The sequence below is a fragment of the Bubalus kerabau genome, chromosome 22 (assembly GCF_029407905.1).
Source record: "Bubalus kerabau isolate K-KA32 ecotype Philippines breed swamp buffalo chromosome 22, PCC_UOA_SB_1v2, whole genome shotgun sequence".
Classification (NCBI taxonomy): Eukaryota; Metazoa; Chordata; class Mammalia; order Artiodactyla; family Bovidae; genus Bubalus; species Bubalus kerabau.
In genome coordinates this window covers 37,977,050-37,995,892 of record NC_073645.1, presented here as the reverse complement: position 1 = coordinate 37,995,892, position 18,843 = coordinate 37,977,050, and the positions used below count along the sequence as shown (strand labels likewise).

General features: G+C 37.8%; 1 protein-coding gene across 1 annotated transcript in view; it reads right to left on the bottom strand.

Annotated features, from left to right (window-relative positions):
- Positions 1 to 18,843, bottom strand: part of ATRNL1 (attractin like 1) — an 802,696-nt gene that overhangs the window by 609,791 nt on the left and 174,062 nt on the right. Inside the window, exons 16-17 of the mRNA XM_055559801.1 lie at positions 7,185 to 7,398; positions 5,339 to 5,527 (exon numbers count right to left, since the gene is read on the bottom strand). Of these exons, the coding sequence (XP_055415776.1) occupies positions 5,339 to 5,527; positions 7,185 to 7,398 (403 nt within the window). The remainder of the gene's footprint in view (positions 1 to 5,338; positions 5,528 to 7,184; positions 7,399 to 18,843) is intronic.

The following is an 18,843-nucleotide window of genomic DNA, read 5'->3' as shown; positions in this document are numbered from 1 at the left end:
CAGGGAAGGCCAATGTGGCAACAGACGTAACAGTGAGAGAGAAGACCTATAGAAACAGAAAATCCAGCAGACTAGACTAACTGTTCAAGGAACAAATGGCAGAAGTGGGAAGTAAGCCTCTACAACAATCAAAACAAAAGAAGCAAAACATCAAAAATCAAGAGTGCCAAAGCAACTCTAAAGGACTGATCCATGCATGCCTAGCTAGCAATCTCACCAACAATAGTTATCATCATTTGGTTCATCTGTGGTCAAACTGAAGTTCTTATCTGTGTTAAAATAGCTAATCATTTTTAATTTACCTTTCAAAAAATGTAGCTTCAATCTTTACAATGGGATTACAAGGTTCTCAAAAATTCACTTTAAATAGATAAAAAGCTCCAGATTTTAAGAAAAAAACATAAAAAAGAAAAAATATTTGAACCTCATTTAACAAACAACAATATGGAAAGTACAAATGAATTTAACACATACTAAACTTTTATAAGGATCAAAATGGCAGAATGGGGCACACCTCCCCCCAAAAACAAAACAGAAATACCCCTACAAGTGGAACAATTTTCACAGAAAACCAACTGGAAACTGGCAAGAGTTCTCTTATTCAGCCAAAGCTGTAAGAAAAGATAAAAACACTAATCTGAAAAGATAAACACACCCCAATGTTTACAGCAACACTATTCACAATAGCCAAGACATGGAAACAATCAACTCAAGTGCCCATCAACAGAGGACTGGCTTAAAAAGATGCTGTGTGCAAAAATAAACTCAGAATGGATTACAGTCTTAAATGTAAGGTCAGAAGCTATAAATCCCTTAGAGGAAAACATAGACACTACATTCTGTGACATAAATCACAGCAAGATCCTCTTTGACCCACCTCCTAGTACACTGAAAATAAAATCAAAAATAAACAAATGAGACCTAATTAAACACAAAAGCTTTTCTACAGCAAAGGAAACAATAAACAAGATTAAAAGACAACCCTTAGAATGGGAGAAAACAATTGCAACTGACAAAGGATTAATCTCCAAAATATATAAGCAACTCATATAGATCAATATCAGAAAAACAAACTGCTCAATCAAAAAATGGGTAGAAGACCTAACTGACATTTCTCCAAAGACATACAGATGACCAATAAACATATGAAAAGATGCTCAACAACACTAATTATTAGAGAAATGCAAATCAAAGCTACAATGAGGTATCACCTCATATCAGTCAGAATAGTCATCATCAAAAAAAAAATCTACAAACTACAAGTATTAGAGAGGATATGGAGAAAAGGGAATCCTCCTATACTGTTGGTGGGAATGCAAACTAATGAAGCCATTATGGAGAACGGTGTGGAGATTTCTTTAAAAAATAGGAATAAAATCTACCATATGAAACAGCAATCCCACTACTGGACATATACCGTGAGAAAGCCACAATTCCAAAAGACACATATATCTCAGTGTTCATTGCAGCACTATTTACAATAGCCAGAACACTGAAGCAACCTAGATGTCCATCTACAGATGACTGGATAAAGAAAATGTACATATATACAGTGGAGTATTAATCAGCCATAAAAAAGAATGAATTTGAATCAGTTCTAGTGAGGCGGATGAACCTAGAGTCTGTCATACAGAGTGAAGTAAGTCAGAAAGAGAAAAACAAAAATATCATATATTAACACACATATGTGGAATCTAGAAAAATGGCATTGATGAACCTATTAGCCGGGAAAGAATGAAGACACAGATGTAGAGAAGAGACGTGTGGACACAGTGGGGGAAGGAAAGAGTGGGGCGAATGGAGAAAACAGCATCAACATATACACACTATAATGTGTAAAACAGATAGCTGTTGAGAAGTTACTATATAACACAGGGAGCTCAGCCCGGTGCTCTGTGATGCTAGAGGGGTGGGATGGGAGAAGGGGAGAGAGACTCAAGAAGGAGGTATATGTGTACGGTTATGGCTAATGCTCGCTGTTGTACACTGAAGCCAATACAACACTGAAAAGCAATTTTCCTCCAATTTAAAAACAAATTAAAAAAAGATGTGTGTAAAGTTTAAAAATAAAATAAAATTAAAAAAAAAAAAAAAAAAAAAAAGATGTGTGTGTACAGAATGGAATATTACTTATCCACAAAAAAGAATGAAATATTGCCATTTACAGTAACATAATGGACATACAGATTATCATAGTAAGTGAAGGAAGTTAGAGAAAGACAAATATTATATATCACGTATACAGAGAATCTTAAAATAATCTATACACAAAACAGAAACAGAATCACAGATTTATAAAATGGACTTATGATCACTGAAGAGCAAAGGGAGGGTAAGGATGGGGGACTAAATTAAGAGTACGGGATTAACAGATAAAAATTACTATACATAAAATAGATAAGCAACAGGATTTACTATATAGCACAGGAAACTATATTCAATTATCTTTTTAATAACCTATAATGGAATATAATCTGAAAAAGGAATATATATATATGTATGTATATGTGTGTGTATATATATATATATACTTTTCTATACACTTAAAACTAATACAATATTGTAAATAAACTATATTACAATAAAAAATGCAAAAACAAGAGCTGTTAAGATATACCCAGAAATTCCAACAACTGTTTTAAGATTTCTAATAAGAGTAAAGAGAAGAAAACAATCTATGACATTAAGGAATATTCTTAGCAAATGAATATAGAAAATACTCGTCAGATTAAAAAAGCCAATGAGAATCCATTTTTGAAATTCACATCAGTTACTGAAAACTGAATGAATGATAAATTGCAAAATTCTGAATGCCAGGGATAAACAGAAAAGTTTTTAAAGCTCTCCAAAAACGGGAAAAAAAAGATGTCTTATAAAGGAAAGAATATTTGACTGGCATGAAAATTCTAACCCACAACACCAAATGCTAGATATTCTAAGTAAGGAAATATTTAGAACTCTACACCCAGGTATTTCATGATTCAAGTGAATATGAAAAAATGCAAAGATTCAAAAGGTTTACTTCGTGCTAAGTCATTTCAGTCATGTCTGAGTCTTTGCGAACCCATGGACTGCAGCCTGCCAGCCTCCTCTGTCCATGGGATTCTCCAGGCAAGAAAACTGAAGTGGGTTGCCATGCCCTCCTCCAGGGGATCTTCTTGACCCAGGGATCAAACCTGAGTTTCTCACATCTAACCTGCATTGGCAGGAGGGTTCCTTACCACTAGCACCACCCAGGAAGCCCAAAAGGCTTACTAACCAACAATTTATTTGGAAAGAATTACTGAAGACTATTTTCCAGAAGATGAACAAATGAGAAGAAAATAAAGATTTGTGAACAGAGAAGACACCTTAGACAACTCTAAATAATTTTTAGAAAGTTCTTAAAATTTTAAGAGCTTGGAGACTTTCCAAGTACCTTTCCCCCTACCTTTCAGACTTCTTTTCATTGTGAAATATAACACACCTACAGAGAACTACATAAAGAAAAACGTGAGATTAATAAATTATTGTAAATGAATATTCTGTGCCTGCATTCAGTCTAGAAGCAGAACATTGCCTCCCTACCCTTTTCCTGATCAGCACCTCTACTCTTTCCCAGCAGCATCCACTAGCCAACATTTATAAAAAACCTTACCCAACAGTTCTACCTAAAAAATTCATTCCTAAATAATACAGCATAGTTTTGCCTGACTTTATCTAAATGGGTCATACATACATAATCTTTGGTGTCAGGCATCTTTCACTAAACATTGATGTTTGTGGAGAAACAAAAGCAGCAATTAAAGCAGGACAGGCTGAGCAATGTCTCAACTCCCCACAAGTACCTGGGGCTGGTATTCAACTCTCCTAGGGAGCTCGTCCCTAGTTATAAGAAAATTTTTGTGCCAGCAAGATCATTTTATGTCTGCAACAAACTCACTGCTACAGTCTTGATCAAGTATATTCCTGTTCTTTATCAAAATTCCTAAAAAGGGAGAGCAACAGGGAGCTCAATACAGTCAGGTCCAGCCATCCCATCCCAGGAACACCTCTCTACTTGGTACCAAGAGCCTGGGAGGATAAATGCACACAACAGCTGCAGCCTGCAAGTTCTAGTCTACATGGTAGCAGTTACCATTTGTCTCAACTCTTTAAGCAACAGTGGTGCCCAATATGGAACAAATATGGATTTGGCTAGGTCCCAAGGAGAAGAAAAGGCTTCCCAGGTGGCACTAGTTGTTAAGAATCCACCCGCCAATGCAGGAAACACAGGAGACTCAGGTTCAATCCCTGGGTCGGGAAGATCCCCTGGAGGAGAAAACGGCAACCCATTCCTGGATTCTTGCCTGGGAAATCCCACGGACAAAGGAGTCAGGAGGGCTACACCATGGCATCGCAAAAGAGTCAGACATGACTTAGCAACTAACCAACGACACAACATACCACCATTGTGATGATATCCTCATCCAAAAATGCTTAACTTGAATCTAACCATAAGGAAACAATTAGACAAATGCAAATTAGGAAACCTGCAAAGCAACTGGTGTAAATTCTTTTATAAATCACACTTGTTAGAAAAAGAAGACATGGGAAGTGTGGCTCAGACGGTAAAGCATCTGTCTACAATGCGGGAGACCCGGGTTCGATCCCTGGGTCAGGAAGATCCACTGAAGAAGGAAATGGCAATCCACTCCAGTACTATTGCCTGGAAAATCCCATGGACAGAGGAGCCTGGTAGGCTATAGTCCATGGGGTCGCAAAGAGCCAGACACGACTGAGCGACTTCACTTTCACAGAAACATAATGAAGCAATATATGATTCTTCTGAAGGAGCACTTTCATGAAGTATTCCACTGTCTTCAATACATACTCAGAGTTTGGGGGAGCACAAACATGGAAAAATGCTAAAGGCTAAGAAAATTAACCTGAATTCAAAATGATGGGATAATGTAAATCAGGGGCTTGTAGCATTAAGAGGCTTTAAAACTAGTTTTTAATTGTAAATAGCAATTGTTAACGGTAACTAGTTGTAGTTTTAATCACTCAGTCATGTCCAATGCTTTGGGACCCCACAAACTGTACCCCACCAGGCTCTTCTGTCCATGGGATTCTTCAGGCAAGAATACTGGAGTGGATTGCCACTCCCTTCTCCAGAGGATCTTCCCGACCCAGGGATTGAACCTGAGACTCCTGCATTGCAGGCAGACGCTCTACCTTCTGAACTAAAAGGAAGGTCTAGTGACAGCATTTTTTCTCATTTTTTTTTTTTATTAAACTTCCTCAAACTTTTCGGCTTATCACAGAAAGGGGATTTATGTTGCAGTTAAACAAAAAGTGACTCTAGAGAAACACTTACGAGAGCAGGTGGCAGTCTGCCACTCCAGACACTGCCCGTATGGGAAGGAGATTATGTAGGCGTTGGAGTCGACACACCGCTTGGTGCTGCTGCACCACATACACTCCATGCCGTTGCTCGTACAGTTGGAACACGACGTCCTTAAAGAGCAGGGCTTTTTGCACGGCCTCGCGTTCTGATTTGGACTAACTGGAATAAGTTAACAAAAGATAATTATTTTATTTATTAAGTGCTTTTTTGACACAAGGATGTGAGTTTTGTTCGTTTTGTTGTTGTTTAGGGAAGGTTTCAATGAAGCCAAGTGTGGGATAAAAATTAGAGTCAAAATTATATAAGGTAAAATGAGAATGAAGATGGCATGTCAATACTTCTTAAATTTATTACCTACTTTGAAATTTATAATACCCTGGAAAATTTTAATCCTTTACAATGTACACAAAATTGTATAACTTAAATTTGTTTAATAGCAATGTAATACATGACTTAGGCTTTTGTTTCTATTGGCTAGATAATATGTATGGTTATCATTATTTACTTTTTAAGCTAGTCACAGTTCTGTTAATATAAACATTCCACACCTTATAAAAGCAACTAACAATACAATTTACTATAAAATCTTAACATAAAACATAGTCTTTATCACACCTATTTGGATTGCTATGTTTTAAATGTTAGTAAGTATGTGGAGAAATTGTACCCTGTATTCCACTTCTAGGAATGGTAAAATGGTGAAGCTTCCGTAGCAAACAGTATGGCAAGTCCTCAAAAAATTAAACACAGATTTACCATACGATATAGCAATTCCACTTCTGGCTATATACACAAAGACATGAAAGCAGGAGCTGAAACAGTTATTTGCACACCCATCTTCACAGCATCATTATTCACTATAGTCAGTAGGTAGAAGCAACAAGTGTCCACCAATGTATGAAGAGGTAAAGAAAATGTGGACTATAAACACAATGGATAAATATTCAGGTTTAAAAAAGAATGATATTCTGACATATACTACAAGATGGGTGAACTTTGAAAACATTATTTGAAAGGAAATAAGCCAGTCACAAATGGACAAATACCTCATGATTCCACTTATATGAGATACTTAGCAGTGGGGTTGGGGAGGGGTGAATTGGGAGTTATTGTGTAATGGATATGGAGATATAGTGTGGGAAGATGAAAAAGTTCTGGAGATGGATAGTGTTGATAGATTAACAACAATGTGGATGTACTTAATGACACTGAACTCGACACTTAAAAATGATTTAGAAATCTCAATCATATCTCAAAACCACTGAATGAAAAAAATGGCTAAAATGAAGTTTGACATTATGTATATTTCACTGCAATACAAAATATAATATTTGAAAAGAGAAAAGAATTCAGTACTCCTTTCTCACTTAACAAAACTCCATTTCAAAGGATATAACAGGAATGCTTCTTTTCACTTGCCAACTGAAATAGAGCTATAGGATTAAAATGATTCTAAATTTGTTGTTAATCTTAATGATTAATCTTTCTTACAAAAACCATTATTATAAAAGCAAACAGTAAAAAATTAAGAACAGATTATTACTATAACATCACTATTTTAACCAAGAAATAAAGATTGTATAAAACAATACAATTCTATTACTTTTACAAGTTAATGCTGAGGTCACTAACAGTAAATGGGGAAAGTGGACAAAGATAAAATTTACACAGTAATTAGCAGCATTAAAAGATGGTGAAAGTTACTTCAGGCCTATGTAGGATCACAGGCTGGAAGGGAGTTGTGGGAAGAAGAGTTGGAAATATAAACTACATCTTTAAAGAAACATTAGTTTACAGGACTACTTAGACTACTTACCAACAGGTTTTTCGCAGACAAGCCCATCTGCCATAGACGTGCAAGGATTAGCTTTTAAGCCTGCCACCGCAGCCCTCTCTAGATATGCACAGAATCCAGAGTCATTAGGTTCACCAGGAAGCCACTGCAGTGTCGTATTTGTAAATGGAGACATGTCTTCCCATCCCCAGTAGGATATATTGATCTTGCGTAAGCCTACCCAAGGTGATACTTTCTGTAAACAACAGCAAAAGCAACATTTTTCAAAAAGTGAGATGTAAAAACCCTGTGTCACATTCCTTAGCAAACAGTTCATTATCTTTAGAAATTACATTTTTAAATATATCATAGTACCTTTCTAATCACATCTAATACCAAGGAAAATTAACAATCCTAGGACATCTTGGAAAATGATGCACAATAGAACACTATGTCTAAACTATACATTTAGCGACATGACTCAGGTCATTTATTTAGCCTTTGTGAGCCTCAGTTTCCTATTCTATAAAATGGGGGTATCTGATATACATATCTATCTTGCCTATCTTATGAAATGCATGCATGCATGCTAAGTCGCTTCAGTCGTGTCCGACTCTGTGCGACCCTATCGACAATAGCCCACCAGGCTCGTCTGTCCACAGGATTCTCCAGGCAAGAACACTGGAGTGAGTTGCCATTTCCTTCCCCACTTATGAGAATAGATCATTTTTAAAAACAACATATTGTATCGCTGCTGTTGCTACTGATGTTTCTGCGGCAGCTGCTATTAGTACTGCTACCATCAATCTAATGAGTTATGGAGTTAAGAACCTAAAGCTCAAGTGCCATTATACGCACTCGGAGAAAACAGAAAACAAAACCATGAACAGGAATAAAGGCTGAGTGAAGACATCACAAGAGGTTCACAAAAAGACAAAGAGGTGCCCCTCTTCCAGATCAGACCTCTACTAGTACAGTAGGACTTAAGTGCAGTTTTAGATAAAATTAGTCATCTACTTTCATTATTAAAGAGATCAATAAATAAATAATAAAGATCTTTGACCCTGTTGCCTAAAATGTAATTAACAGAAGTTGATAAACGCCAAAGTAAATATTCTTAACACTCTCAGCAATACTTCAAAGGCAGCTTAAAAACAAAATATATTCTGTATTTATATATTTTAATCATTCCTAGATTATTTTAATCATTCCTAAATTTTAAAAGGCTATTCTAATGAGACTGATGAAATAATGATATTCTTGTGCTAAGCTACTCTCCTTACAAATCTTTGTAGATTGCAAACATCTTTTTCTTGTCTTGTTTCTGCTTAGAGTTACACATCTCTTTTTGAGATTTCAATTTTCATTTTTTGTAGCTTAACTGAGGTATAATTGAAATGAAAATTATACATATATAAGGTGTATGGCATATTTGTTTGGTATATGTGTTTCACATTGTAAATTATCACATCAAGGTAATCAATATTACCTATCACCTCATATAACTTTGTGTGTGTGTGTGTGTGTGTGTGGTAAGAACATGTAAGATCTACTCTCTTAACAAATTTCAAGTATACAATATAGTATTAACTACGGTCAACTGTCCTATACACTAGATCTCCAGAACTTATTGCCCTGCATAACTGAAACTTTGTATCCTCTCATCTACAGTTAAACATTTCTCCTATACCCAGCCCCTGGCAACCATTATTCTACTATCTGCTTTTATCAGCTCAACCATTTTAGATTCCACATATAAATGAGAACACCCAGTATTTGTCTAAGTCTAGCTTATTTTACATAGCATAAATGTGTCTCCAGGTCCATCCACGTTGTTAAAAACAGAAATTCCTGATTTTTTTTAAGTCTGAATAAAATTATACATGTGTGTGTATATATATATATGTATATATTTATATTTGTATATTTTATTTATCCATCCATGTATCTATTCATGAACACTTAAGCTGTGTCCATAACTTGGCTATTTGGAAGTGCAGATATTTCTTCAAGATAGTGATTTACTTTCCTTAGGATATAGAACTGGTCTTCCCTGGTGGCTCAGATGGTAAAGAACCCACCTGCAATGTGGGAGACCTGGGTTCGATCTCTGGGTTGGGAAGATCTCCTGGAGGAGGGCATGGCAACCCACTCTAGTATTCTTGCCTGGAGAATCCCCATGAACAGAGGAGCCTGGAGGGCTACAGTCCGTGGAGTCGCAAAGAGTCGGACATGACTGAGCCACTAAGCACAGCACAGGATATATAACTAGGTGTGGCACTGTTGGATCACATGATATTTTTAATTTGGTGGGGGGGGGGGGGGGGGAACTCCATACTGTTTTCCAAATTGACTATACCAGTTGTATTCCCACCAACAGTATATAAGGATTCCTTTTCTCCACATTGTTGCCAATATTTGTTATCTCTTGTCTTTTGGACAACAGCCTTTCTAACAAATGTGAGATGATATCTCAATTGGTTTTGATTCTCATTTCCCTTTTTATAATCTGCCTGATGGCCATTTGTATGTCTTCTTTGAAAAATATCTACTTATGTCCTTTGCCTATTTTTTAACTGGGTATATTTGTGTGTGTGTGTGTGTCAAGATGCTTGAGTGCCTTATATATTTTGGACAATAACTCTTTATTAGATACATGTTTTATAAACATTTTCTCCCATTTCTCAGGTTGTCTCTTTATTCTGATGGTTATTTCCTTTGCTATGCAGAAGCTTATTAGTTTGACACAATCTCATTTGCTCTTGTCTGTGCTTTTGGGCTCACATTCAAAAAAATCACTGCCCTGACCAATGTCAACAAGACTTTTCTGCATGTTTGCCTCTGGAAATTTTACAGTTTCAAGCCTTAAAGTGTAAGTCTTTAGTTTGAACTGCTTTTTGTATATGGTATGAGAAAAAGAATCCACTTTCATTCTTCTGCATAAGAATATCCAAAATCATTTATTGAAGAGATTGTCCTTTTCCCATCCTGTATTCCTGACACCTTGGGCTATCATCAGTTGATCATAAATGCATGGATTTATTTAGGGCTATTATAATGTGTCTTGGTGAAGATCTTTTTATGTTCAATCTGCTTGAGGTCCTTTGGGATTAATGGCTCTGGATGTTCATTTCCTCCTCCATATTAGGGAAGTGTCCTGTCATTATATCTTTAAATGAGCTTTTGAACTCCCATAAAGCATACATTGATTCCTTACGGTCTACAATAAGTTCCCTAGGCTTTCTTCACTTTTTTTTCATTCTCTTTTTTTGAACTCTAGGTAATTTCAAATGACTTGTATTTGAGCTTGCTGACTCTTTATTCTGCCTGATAAGAGTCTGCTACTGAAGTTCTATGTGGAATTATCTAGTTCAGTCATTGTGTTCTTTAGCTCCATTAATTACTCTTGGGTTCTTTTTTTGGTCTCTCTGTCTTTGTTGAACCAGTCAATTAACTCTTCTTTCATATACTGTTTTCCTAATACTGCTAGGCTGTTTATCTGTGTTTTCTTATAATTCACTGAGCTTCTTTCATTGGTTATTTTGAATTAATTGTCAGGCAGTTTGTAGATCTCCACTTCTTTTGAGTCAGTTGTTATTGTTTAGCTGCTAAGTCATGTCCAACTCTTTGCAACCCCAGGGACTGTGGCCCTCCAGTCTCCTCATATCCATGGGATTTTCTAGGCAAGAACAGTGGAGTGGGTTGCCATTTCCTTCTCCAGGGGATTTTCTCGACCCAGGAGTCAAGTCCACGTCTCCTGCATTGGCAAGCAGACTCTTTACTGTTGAGCCCCTAGATTAGTCCTTACCCATGCTTTACTTTGTTCTTTGGTAACATCATGTCTCCCTGATTTTTCATGATTCCTATGGCCTTGCATTGGTGTCTACACATGTGAAGAAGTAACCACCTCTTCCAGTCTTTACAGATTGGCTTCAGTAGGGAAAGCCTTTCTCCAGTCAGCCTATCCAGGGATTCTGGCAGACTGTGTGGTGGGGTCTGTGGCAAGCTTACTGTTGAAGTCCTCAAGTGGGCTGCCCTTGAGGATAGCCTAGGCCATGGATAAGCAGGCCTAGAATTTGGATCCAGAGGACCTGTCTGGTGCCTGGGTTCAGAGGGACAAGCCTGGATCCTGGGTCCACTGGAGAGGGTCTGGAGTTTGGGTCTGCATGGACAGACTCAGAACCAAGGGCTCCATAGGGGCAAGCCTGGAACTGGAGCCAGGGTGCAGGCCTGGATCCGAGGTCTGAAGGGGCCACTATGGCACAGAGGTCCACTGGAATAGGGCTGGTGGTGACTGAGTACAAAGTGGTGGGCCTAGAACCTAGTCCACAGTGCCAAGCGAGCAAATTCGTTCCACAGGAGTCAGTCTAGAGCCTGGATCTGCGGGAGCCACCCAGAGGCATGGATCCACAGGGCTTACCTGGCACTGAAGCAGGCCTTGAGCGTAAATCCACTGGGGCCAGTCTGGTGCTGGGGCAAGCTGGGCACCTGGGCCCACAAGTATGGTCCTAAGGCTGCAGGGGTTAGCCTGGTGCCAGGGTCCACTGGGACAAGCCTGGCCCTGAGTCCATGAGATAGGTGCGATACCTGTGTCCATGGGGGTGGGCCTGGTATCTGGGATCACAGGGGACAGCCTGAAGCCTGAGTCCCCTGGAATGAGCCTGACCCTTGGTCTGCAGAGGCCAGCCCAAGGGAGGACGTGGATCTTAGGTTTCCTAGAGCCCAGGAATATATGGGGGCTGGCCTGGACGATGGGTCTGTGGGCACCAGTCTGCAGCCTGAGGCCACAGGAGCCAGTCTGGCACTGGGGTGTACCTGACACCTGGGTTCACAGGGAAAATCCACGCACTGGAGTTCATTAGAGCAGAGCTGGAGGGTGGGGACCACAGCAAAACCAGTGCTCATTTCATCCTCTTTCCCCTTTTCAGAGGGTATTTCTCACTAAATTTCACTGTACTGTGGAGGCTTAGGGGAAGGATGATGCAGGTAATGTGGAACTGTCCTCTCTACCATCTTTAATCAGTCTTTTCTTATTTCTGTATTCCCTCTGCCATGCCTGATGCTATAACCTTTCGCCTGGACTCCTGAGCTTCTGGAAAGGTATTTTGTGTATGGGTAATTTGTTAAATCAGTGTTTCTGGGAGGGAATGAGTATCAGAAATATCCATTCTACCATCTTGCTAACATCATTCCGAAACATTCCCACTTAAATACACATAATAATACATTTATGTTTGAAGTTATCGAGTTAATAATATTATATTTTAATGTGAAGTGGTTTCAAAACTCCACATCATCTTTTTTTTTAACCTTACCGACTGTCAGGGTAGAGAAAAATACATTCCTCCACCGGGTCTTTGACAATATAGAAGTAAGATATATTAATTCAGTATTTATTCTAAATATGTTGTACAAATGGTCCTTGAGAGCTTCTAAAGAACTTGTAGACCTTGAAATTTATACAGTGTACAAATATAATGATTTTTACACATAAATACTCAACAAATATTCCTTAAATAAAATTAAAGTATTATTAACATTCATTAGGGGCTTCCCAGGCGGTTCAATGATAAAGAATCCACCTGCCAAGCAGGAGACACAAGTTCAGTCCCGGGGTCAGGAAGATCCCCTGGAGAAGGAAAGAGCAACCCACTCCATTATTCTTGCCTGGGAAATACCATGGACAGAGAAGCCTGGTGGGCTAGAGTCTATAGGGTTGCAAGAGTCAGACACAACTTCGTGACTAAAGAACAACAAACATTCATTAGAACAGATCTCATATCACCCAGCAAAGTACTGTACATATCAGAGGTAGACAATAAATTTTGCTAAACAAGGCCAGTAGAACAGAGATAGTTATTTTCTAACGTCCAGTTTTTGACACAGAGACAGTGCTTAATAAATAATGTTTTCTAATTATAAAAACACACATGCTGCTTTGTCTTGTGACCATCATATATTTCATACATTATTCTCAATATATTTTGATAACAAAAAAGCTATAATATTTTTATAATTCTTGATAATAACAGCAGGAATCAATCCAGCACAGATATTTCAGATGAATAATTGTGCTTTACATTATAGCAACTCTGCCTGTATTTCCAAACTATCTATAGTAAAGACAAGTCATTTAAAATGAAACATTTTTCTCTAAATCATCATGATAAGAATCTGCAAGGAAGAAGAGAAGAGCAGGAAAATAAGCAGTTGATGAAACATTTAAAGTAACTATTACCCAGTAAATGAGCTGGACAGGCAGTTGAGAAACAAAAGATAAATTACTATATTATGAAAATTACTGCAGTACACCATAAATCACTGCAACATTTCATTAGCCATTGCCAATAAGTGAATAATCATTTGACCCAGGATGTCTCTTTAAAGTGCATGAATGTGTCAGTCTCCATTTATGACGGCAGGGTTATCTTAAGTTTATACAACTGCAATGGGCCAGGGTATAATTCCCTTTCTATAATGATACGTTTAATGCAATGTCACCTTGCAGAAAATTCCACCTTTGAAATTTTGCTAAACTTCATATTTCTAATGAAACAAAACATTTACAGAGAAGGATAGTCCGCAAACTATTGAATCTAAGTTCATCATGCTGCTGCTGCTAAGTGACTTCAGTCGTGTCCGACTCCATGCGACACCATAGACGCATACATTCAAATTAATTGTTGGTCTAATCTTTATGATTTATAAACATAAGCAAGAAAAAATAAGCAACTTGAAGAAGTCTTGAAATGTGAAGCTTCTCAAGTAGCGCTTTTTGAGATTTTAATGTAAACACTAAGAATAACATAAACAAAGGAAAAAGCAGTTGAGTTCTAACACCAGACACTGTGCTTGTTTGTGCTTGTGCTCAACTGCTCAGGTGTGTCTGACTCCGCAACCCCATAAACTGTAGCCTGCCAAGCTCCTCTGTCCATGGGATTATCCCAGCAAGACTGCTATAGTGGGTTGCCATTTCCCTCTCCAGGGGAACTTTCTGATCCAGGGATTGAACTCATGGTTTTATGCAGCTCCTTCACTGCCAGGCAGATTCTTTATCACTGAGCCACCTGGGAAGCCCAAAGCCAAACAGAAGTACTTTTCTAAAATTCAAAGAATGTGGATCTACCAATAAGAAGCTCTTTGTAAGTTAAATATATTCAGTAGAACTAATGTCCAAATATTCACTGATAACTACCCCTCAATTTTGTAATGAAAACAATGAAGCACGTGCTAGTACAAAAATGTAAATAGATCTTAAATTATGTTGTATGCTCCATATAACTAAAAACAAAACTACAAATACTACTCTGTTACATTTTTCAAAAATATTTTTAAAAATCAAGATATCTCTCCTAGATGATACCATGTGCATCTTATCCTCAACTATAAGGCTGCTGCTGCTGCTGCTGCTAAGTCACTTCAGTCATGTACAACTCTGTGTGACCCCAGAGACGGCAGCCCACCAGGCTCCCCCGTCCCTGGGATTCTCCAGGCAAGAACACTAGAGTGGGTTGCCATTTCCTTCTCCAATGCATGAAAGTGAAGTCGCTCAGTCGTGTCCGACTCTTCGCGACCCCATGGACTGCAGCCTACCAGGCTCCTCCATCCATGGGATGTTCCAGGCAAGAGTACTGGAGTGGGTTGCTATTGCCTTCTCCAATACATGAAAGTGAAAAGTGAAAGTGAAGTTGCTCAGTCGTGTCTGACTCTTAGCGATCCCATGGACTGCAGCCTACTGGGCTCCTCTGTCCATAGGATTTTCCAGGCAAGAGTACTGGAGTGGGGTGCCACTGCCTTCTCCGGAGGGTGCTCAATAGATACATACTAAATGAATGAAGATTAGCCCATCCTTTTCAGAAAAATAGCTTCAGTTCACACAAAAATGGTTTAATAATACAAACTGAATTATTATAGTTTTTCTTTACCCTATTACTATCAAGCATTTAATATATTAGACAACTAAGTATCATACTGTAATGTCCATGTAAAATTTTGAATATTTATAAAAACTAAGGATATATTACTTTGCCAACAAAGGTCCATCTAGTCAAAGCTATGGTTTCTCCAGTAGTCATGTATGGATGTGAGAGTTGGACCATAAAGAAAGCTGAGCACCAAAGAATTGATGCTTTTGAACTTTGGTGTTGGAGAAGACTCTTGAGAGTCCTTTGGACTGCAAGGAGATCCACCCAGTCCATCCTAAAGGAAATCAGTCCTAAATATTCATTGGAAGGACTGATGCCGAAGCTGAAGCTCTAATACTTTGGCCACCTGATGCGAAGAGCTGACTCCTTAGAAAAGACCCTGATGCTGGGAAAGATTGAAGGCGGGAGGAGAAGGGGATGACAGAGGATCAGATGGTTGGATGGCATCACTGACTCAGTGGAAATGAGTCTGAGCAAGCTTTGCGAGTTGGTGGTGGACAGGGAATTCTGGCATGCTGCAGTCCATGGGATCGCAAAGAGTCAGACACGACGGAGTGACTGAACTGAACTGCACTGAACTGAACTCAAGGATATAAATTATCAATTTCACTAATGAAGGGGGAGACTTTTGACTCTGTACAGATATAAAATGTCATTAGAAATTAAATTATCCATGTCAATACTCATGAGAAACACACACACTAATACCACCACAAAAATTGTGGTAGGCAGTAACAGTGAATTGAATATTCATACAAACATTTCAAAAGGGTTATATGCTTAAGTCCCTCTAATTTTTTTTAGTATTTATACAAAACTGTTAAGTCACTTTTTAAAACTCAGACACTTATACCCCTGTTATTAGCAAAAGGAAAATCCATAACATATATTCATATTCTTTAGCATAAATCAGGAATGTTCTTAAGAGGAAAAAGATCCTAGTATAATTAATGGAGATGGGGGGAAGGCTTTGTAAAATGGAAAAATTTAAAACACCAGTTTGGGGTAAATATTTTTCTATAGACAATATCAATAGTAACTATTCATTGAATAAATCCATTTAGTTACCTAAAAATTCATTATCTAATTAATGATTCCTAGAGATAGTAGTAATAGCAATAGTGGAAACATACAAAAATAACTATCTTAAAAATGCAAATAATAATAATAACTTTAGTAAACACTTAAATAAAATTTATATTCTTCACATACAACATCTCACTTATTTCTCACAATAAACATTAGTTCAGTTCAGTTCAGTGGCTTAGTCATGTCCGAAACTTTGTGACCCCATGGACTGCAGCACACCAGGCCTTCCTGTCCATCACCAACTTCCGGAATTTACTCAAACTCATGTCCACTGAGTCAGTGATGCCAACCAACCATCTTATCCTTTGTCGTCCCCTTCTCCTCCTGCCTTCAATCTTTCCCAGCATCAGCGTCTTTTCAAATGAGTCAGTTCTTCAAGTAAGGTGGCCAAAGTACTGCAGTTTCAGCTGCAGCATCAGTCCTTCCAATGAATATTCAGGATGGTAGCAAATAACTATCCCAGGTTACAGATGAGGAACATAGAGCTGTGGAAGTTAACTTGCTACTAAGGTGTAGAGATATGTGATGCCTGCTCTCCATCAGTTTGATACTTAATGCATCATTTGTCCCCAATGTTTAAAAATCATCTATATCAAAAACATATCACTTAACTGTTTCAATGGAAAGCAACTGGTAATATATGTTCTGAGATGTTTTCAAGCCAAAACCATCTCCACTGCACTGTACCAAAAGACTCCTTGCCCAAATAGAAGTCATAATCTAAGGTCGAAAAAAGTTGTTGAAATCTAATACCATTTTCAAAGCAATATTTGAATTATTGTCATACCTCCATTAGTGAAAGTTGCTCAGTCATGTCTGATTCTTTGCAACCCCATGGACTATATACAATCCATGGAATTCTCCAGGCCAGAATACTGGAGTGGGTAGCCTTTCCCTTCTCCAGGGGAATCTTCCCAACTCAGGGATTGAATCCAGGTCTCCCGCATTGCAGGCAGATTCTTTACCAGCTGAGCCACCAGGGAAGCCCCAAAATACTGGAGTGGGTAGCCTATCCCTTCGCCAGGGGATCCTCCCAACCCAGGAATCAATCTGGGCTCTTCTGCATTGCAGGCGCATTCTTCACCAGCTGAGCTACCAGGAAGCCCCGTGTGGAAATCACGCCACTTTGTGGATTATTTAGCCTGTGGTGTCTATATGTGTGTATACATTTTAAACATTGGGCAAAAGTGTACATACCTCAGATCTGAGGTATTTATTATTGTTTAGTTTTATCACTTAACTAATCTATACTGAGCTCTAATTTTACTTTCGACACAAAATTCAAAAGTCTATAATGATGCTATGACAATTTACATTGCATATTTCAAGTATATATCTGAACAAAATAAGGTATTTCAAAACTAGGTTTAGTAAACTATTTCTAAGTCTCCTACTTAAGCTATTCTTATGTGTTGACTATACTTTTTCTTTTAATTGAGGTATGTGAAGTGAAAGACACTCAGTCATGTCCACATCTTTTTGTGACTCCATGGACTGTAGTCCACCAGGCTCCTCTGTGCATGGGATTCTCCAGGCAAGAGTACTCGAGTGGGTAGCTATTCCCTTCTCCAGGAGATCTTCCTGACCCAGGGATCGAACCTGGGTCTCTTGCACTGCAGGCAGATTCTTTACCATCTGAGCCTCCAGAAAAGCTCCATTAATTGATGCATGATTGACATATAATATTATTTTAATTTCCAGAACTCAAAATAATGATTCAATATTTGTATACATTGTAGAATTATATGTCTAGTTAACATATGTCCCCATACACAGTTTTTTGTGAAGATTTTTAAGATCTACTCTCTCAGCACATTTCAAACATGTAATACAGTATTATTCACTACAGTCATCGCACTGTGTATTCTAGCCTCATGGCTTATTTATTTTATAATTGTAAGTCTGTACCTTTTGACTGCTTTCATCCATTTTGCCCACCCTCCATCCTTCCCTCTGGCAAATACCAAACTGTTCTGTCTGTGAGCCTGGTTTTTTAGTTTTTAGGATGTTTGTTTGTTTGTTTTAAATTCACCATATATGTGAGATCACAGAGTACTGAAATCTTGCCATTTGCAAGAACATGGATAGGTCTAATTTAAATAAGTCAGGATAAGAAAAATACCATATATTTTTATATGCAGAATCTAAAAGAAATTCAAGAACAACATGTATCACAATAAATACAAATATCAAATCATTATGTTGTACACCTAAAACAATACAATGTATAATATAATCTACTCAATTTTTTCAAATGTCTTCAAGACACTTCAAGTAAGTATATGAACTAAGATATTTCAAAACTACGTTTCGTAGATTAGTTCCAAATCTCCAACTTAATCTGTTCTTAAGAGTTGGCTATATTTTAACATCCCAAGAACAGCAAATAACTACTATGGATTCCTATTAAAAGTTTATTGTAAAATGATATTTGATACCATTTCCAAGCAAATAGTCCATTTCTATGGAAATATTTTCCATAAAACAGCTTTCAAGGAAATTAAAAATGCTTCCAAGTGTTGTATGTTCCAAATCTTCCATATACTTTAATGATCTGTTTAAGTCCAGCTAACTACTTGTATATTATTTCAAGCATATCTATAGTAAGAGGATAATTCAAAATTTTAACCCTCAGAACATACACATAAACACACATACACACAAATACACCTATACCAATATTGCCA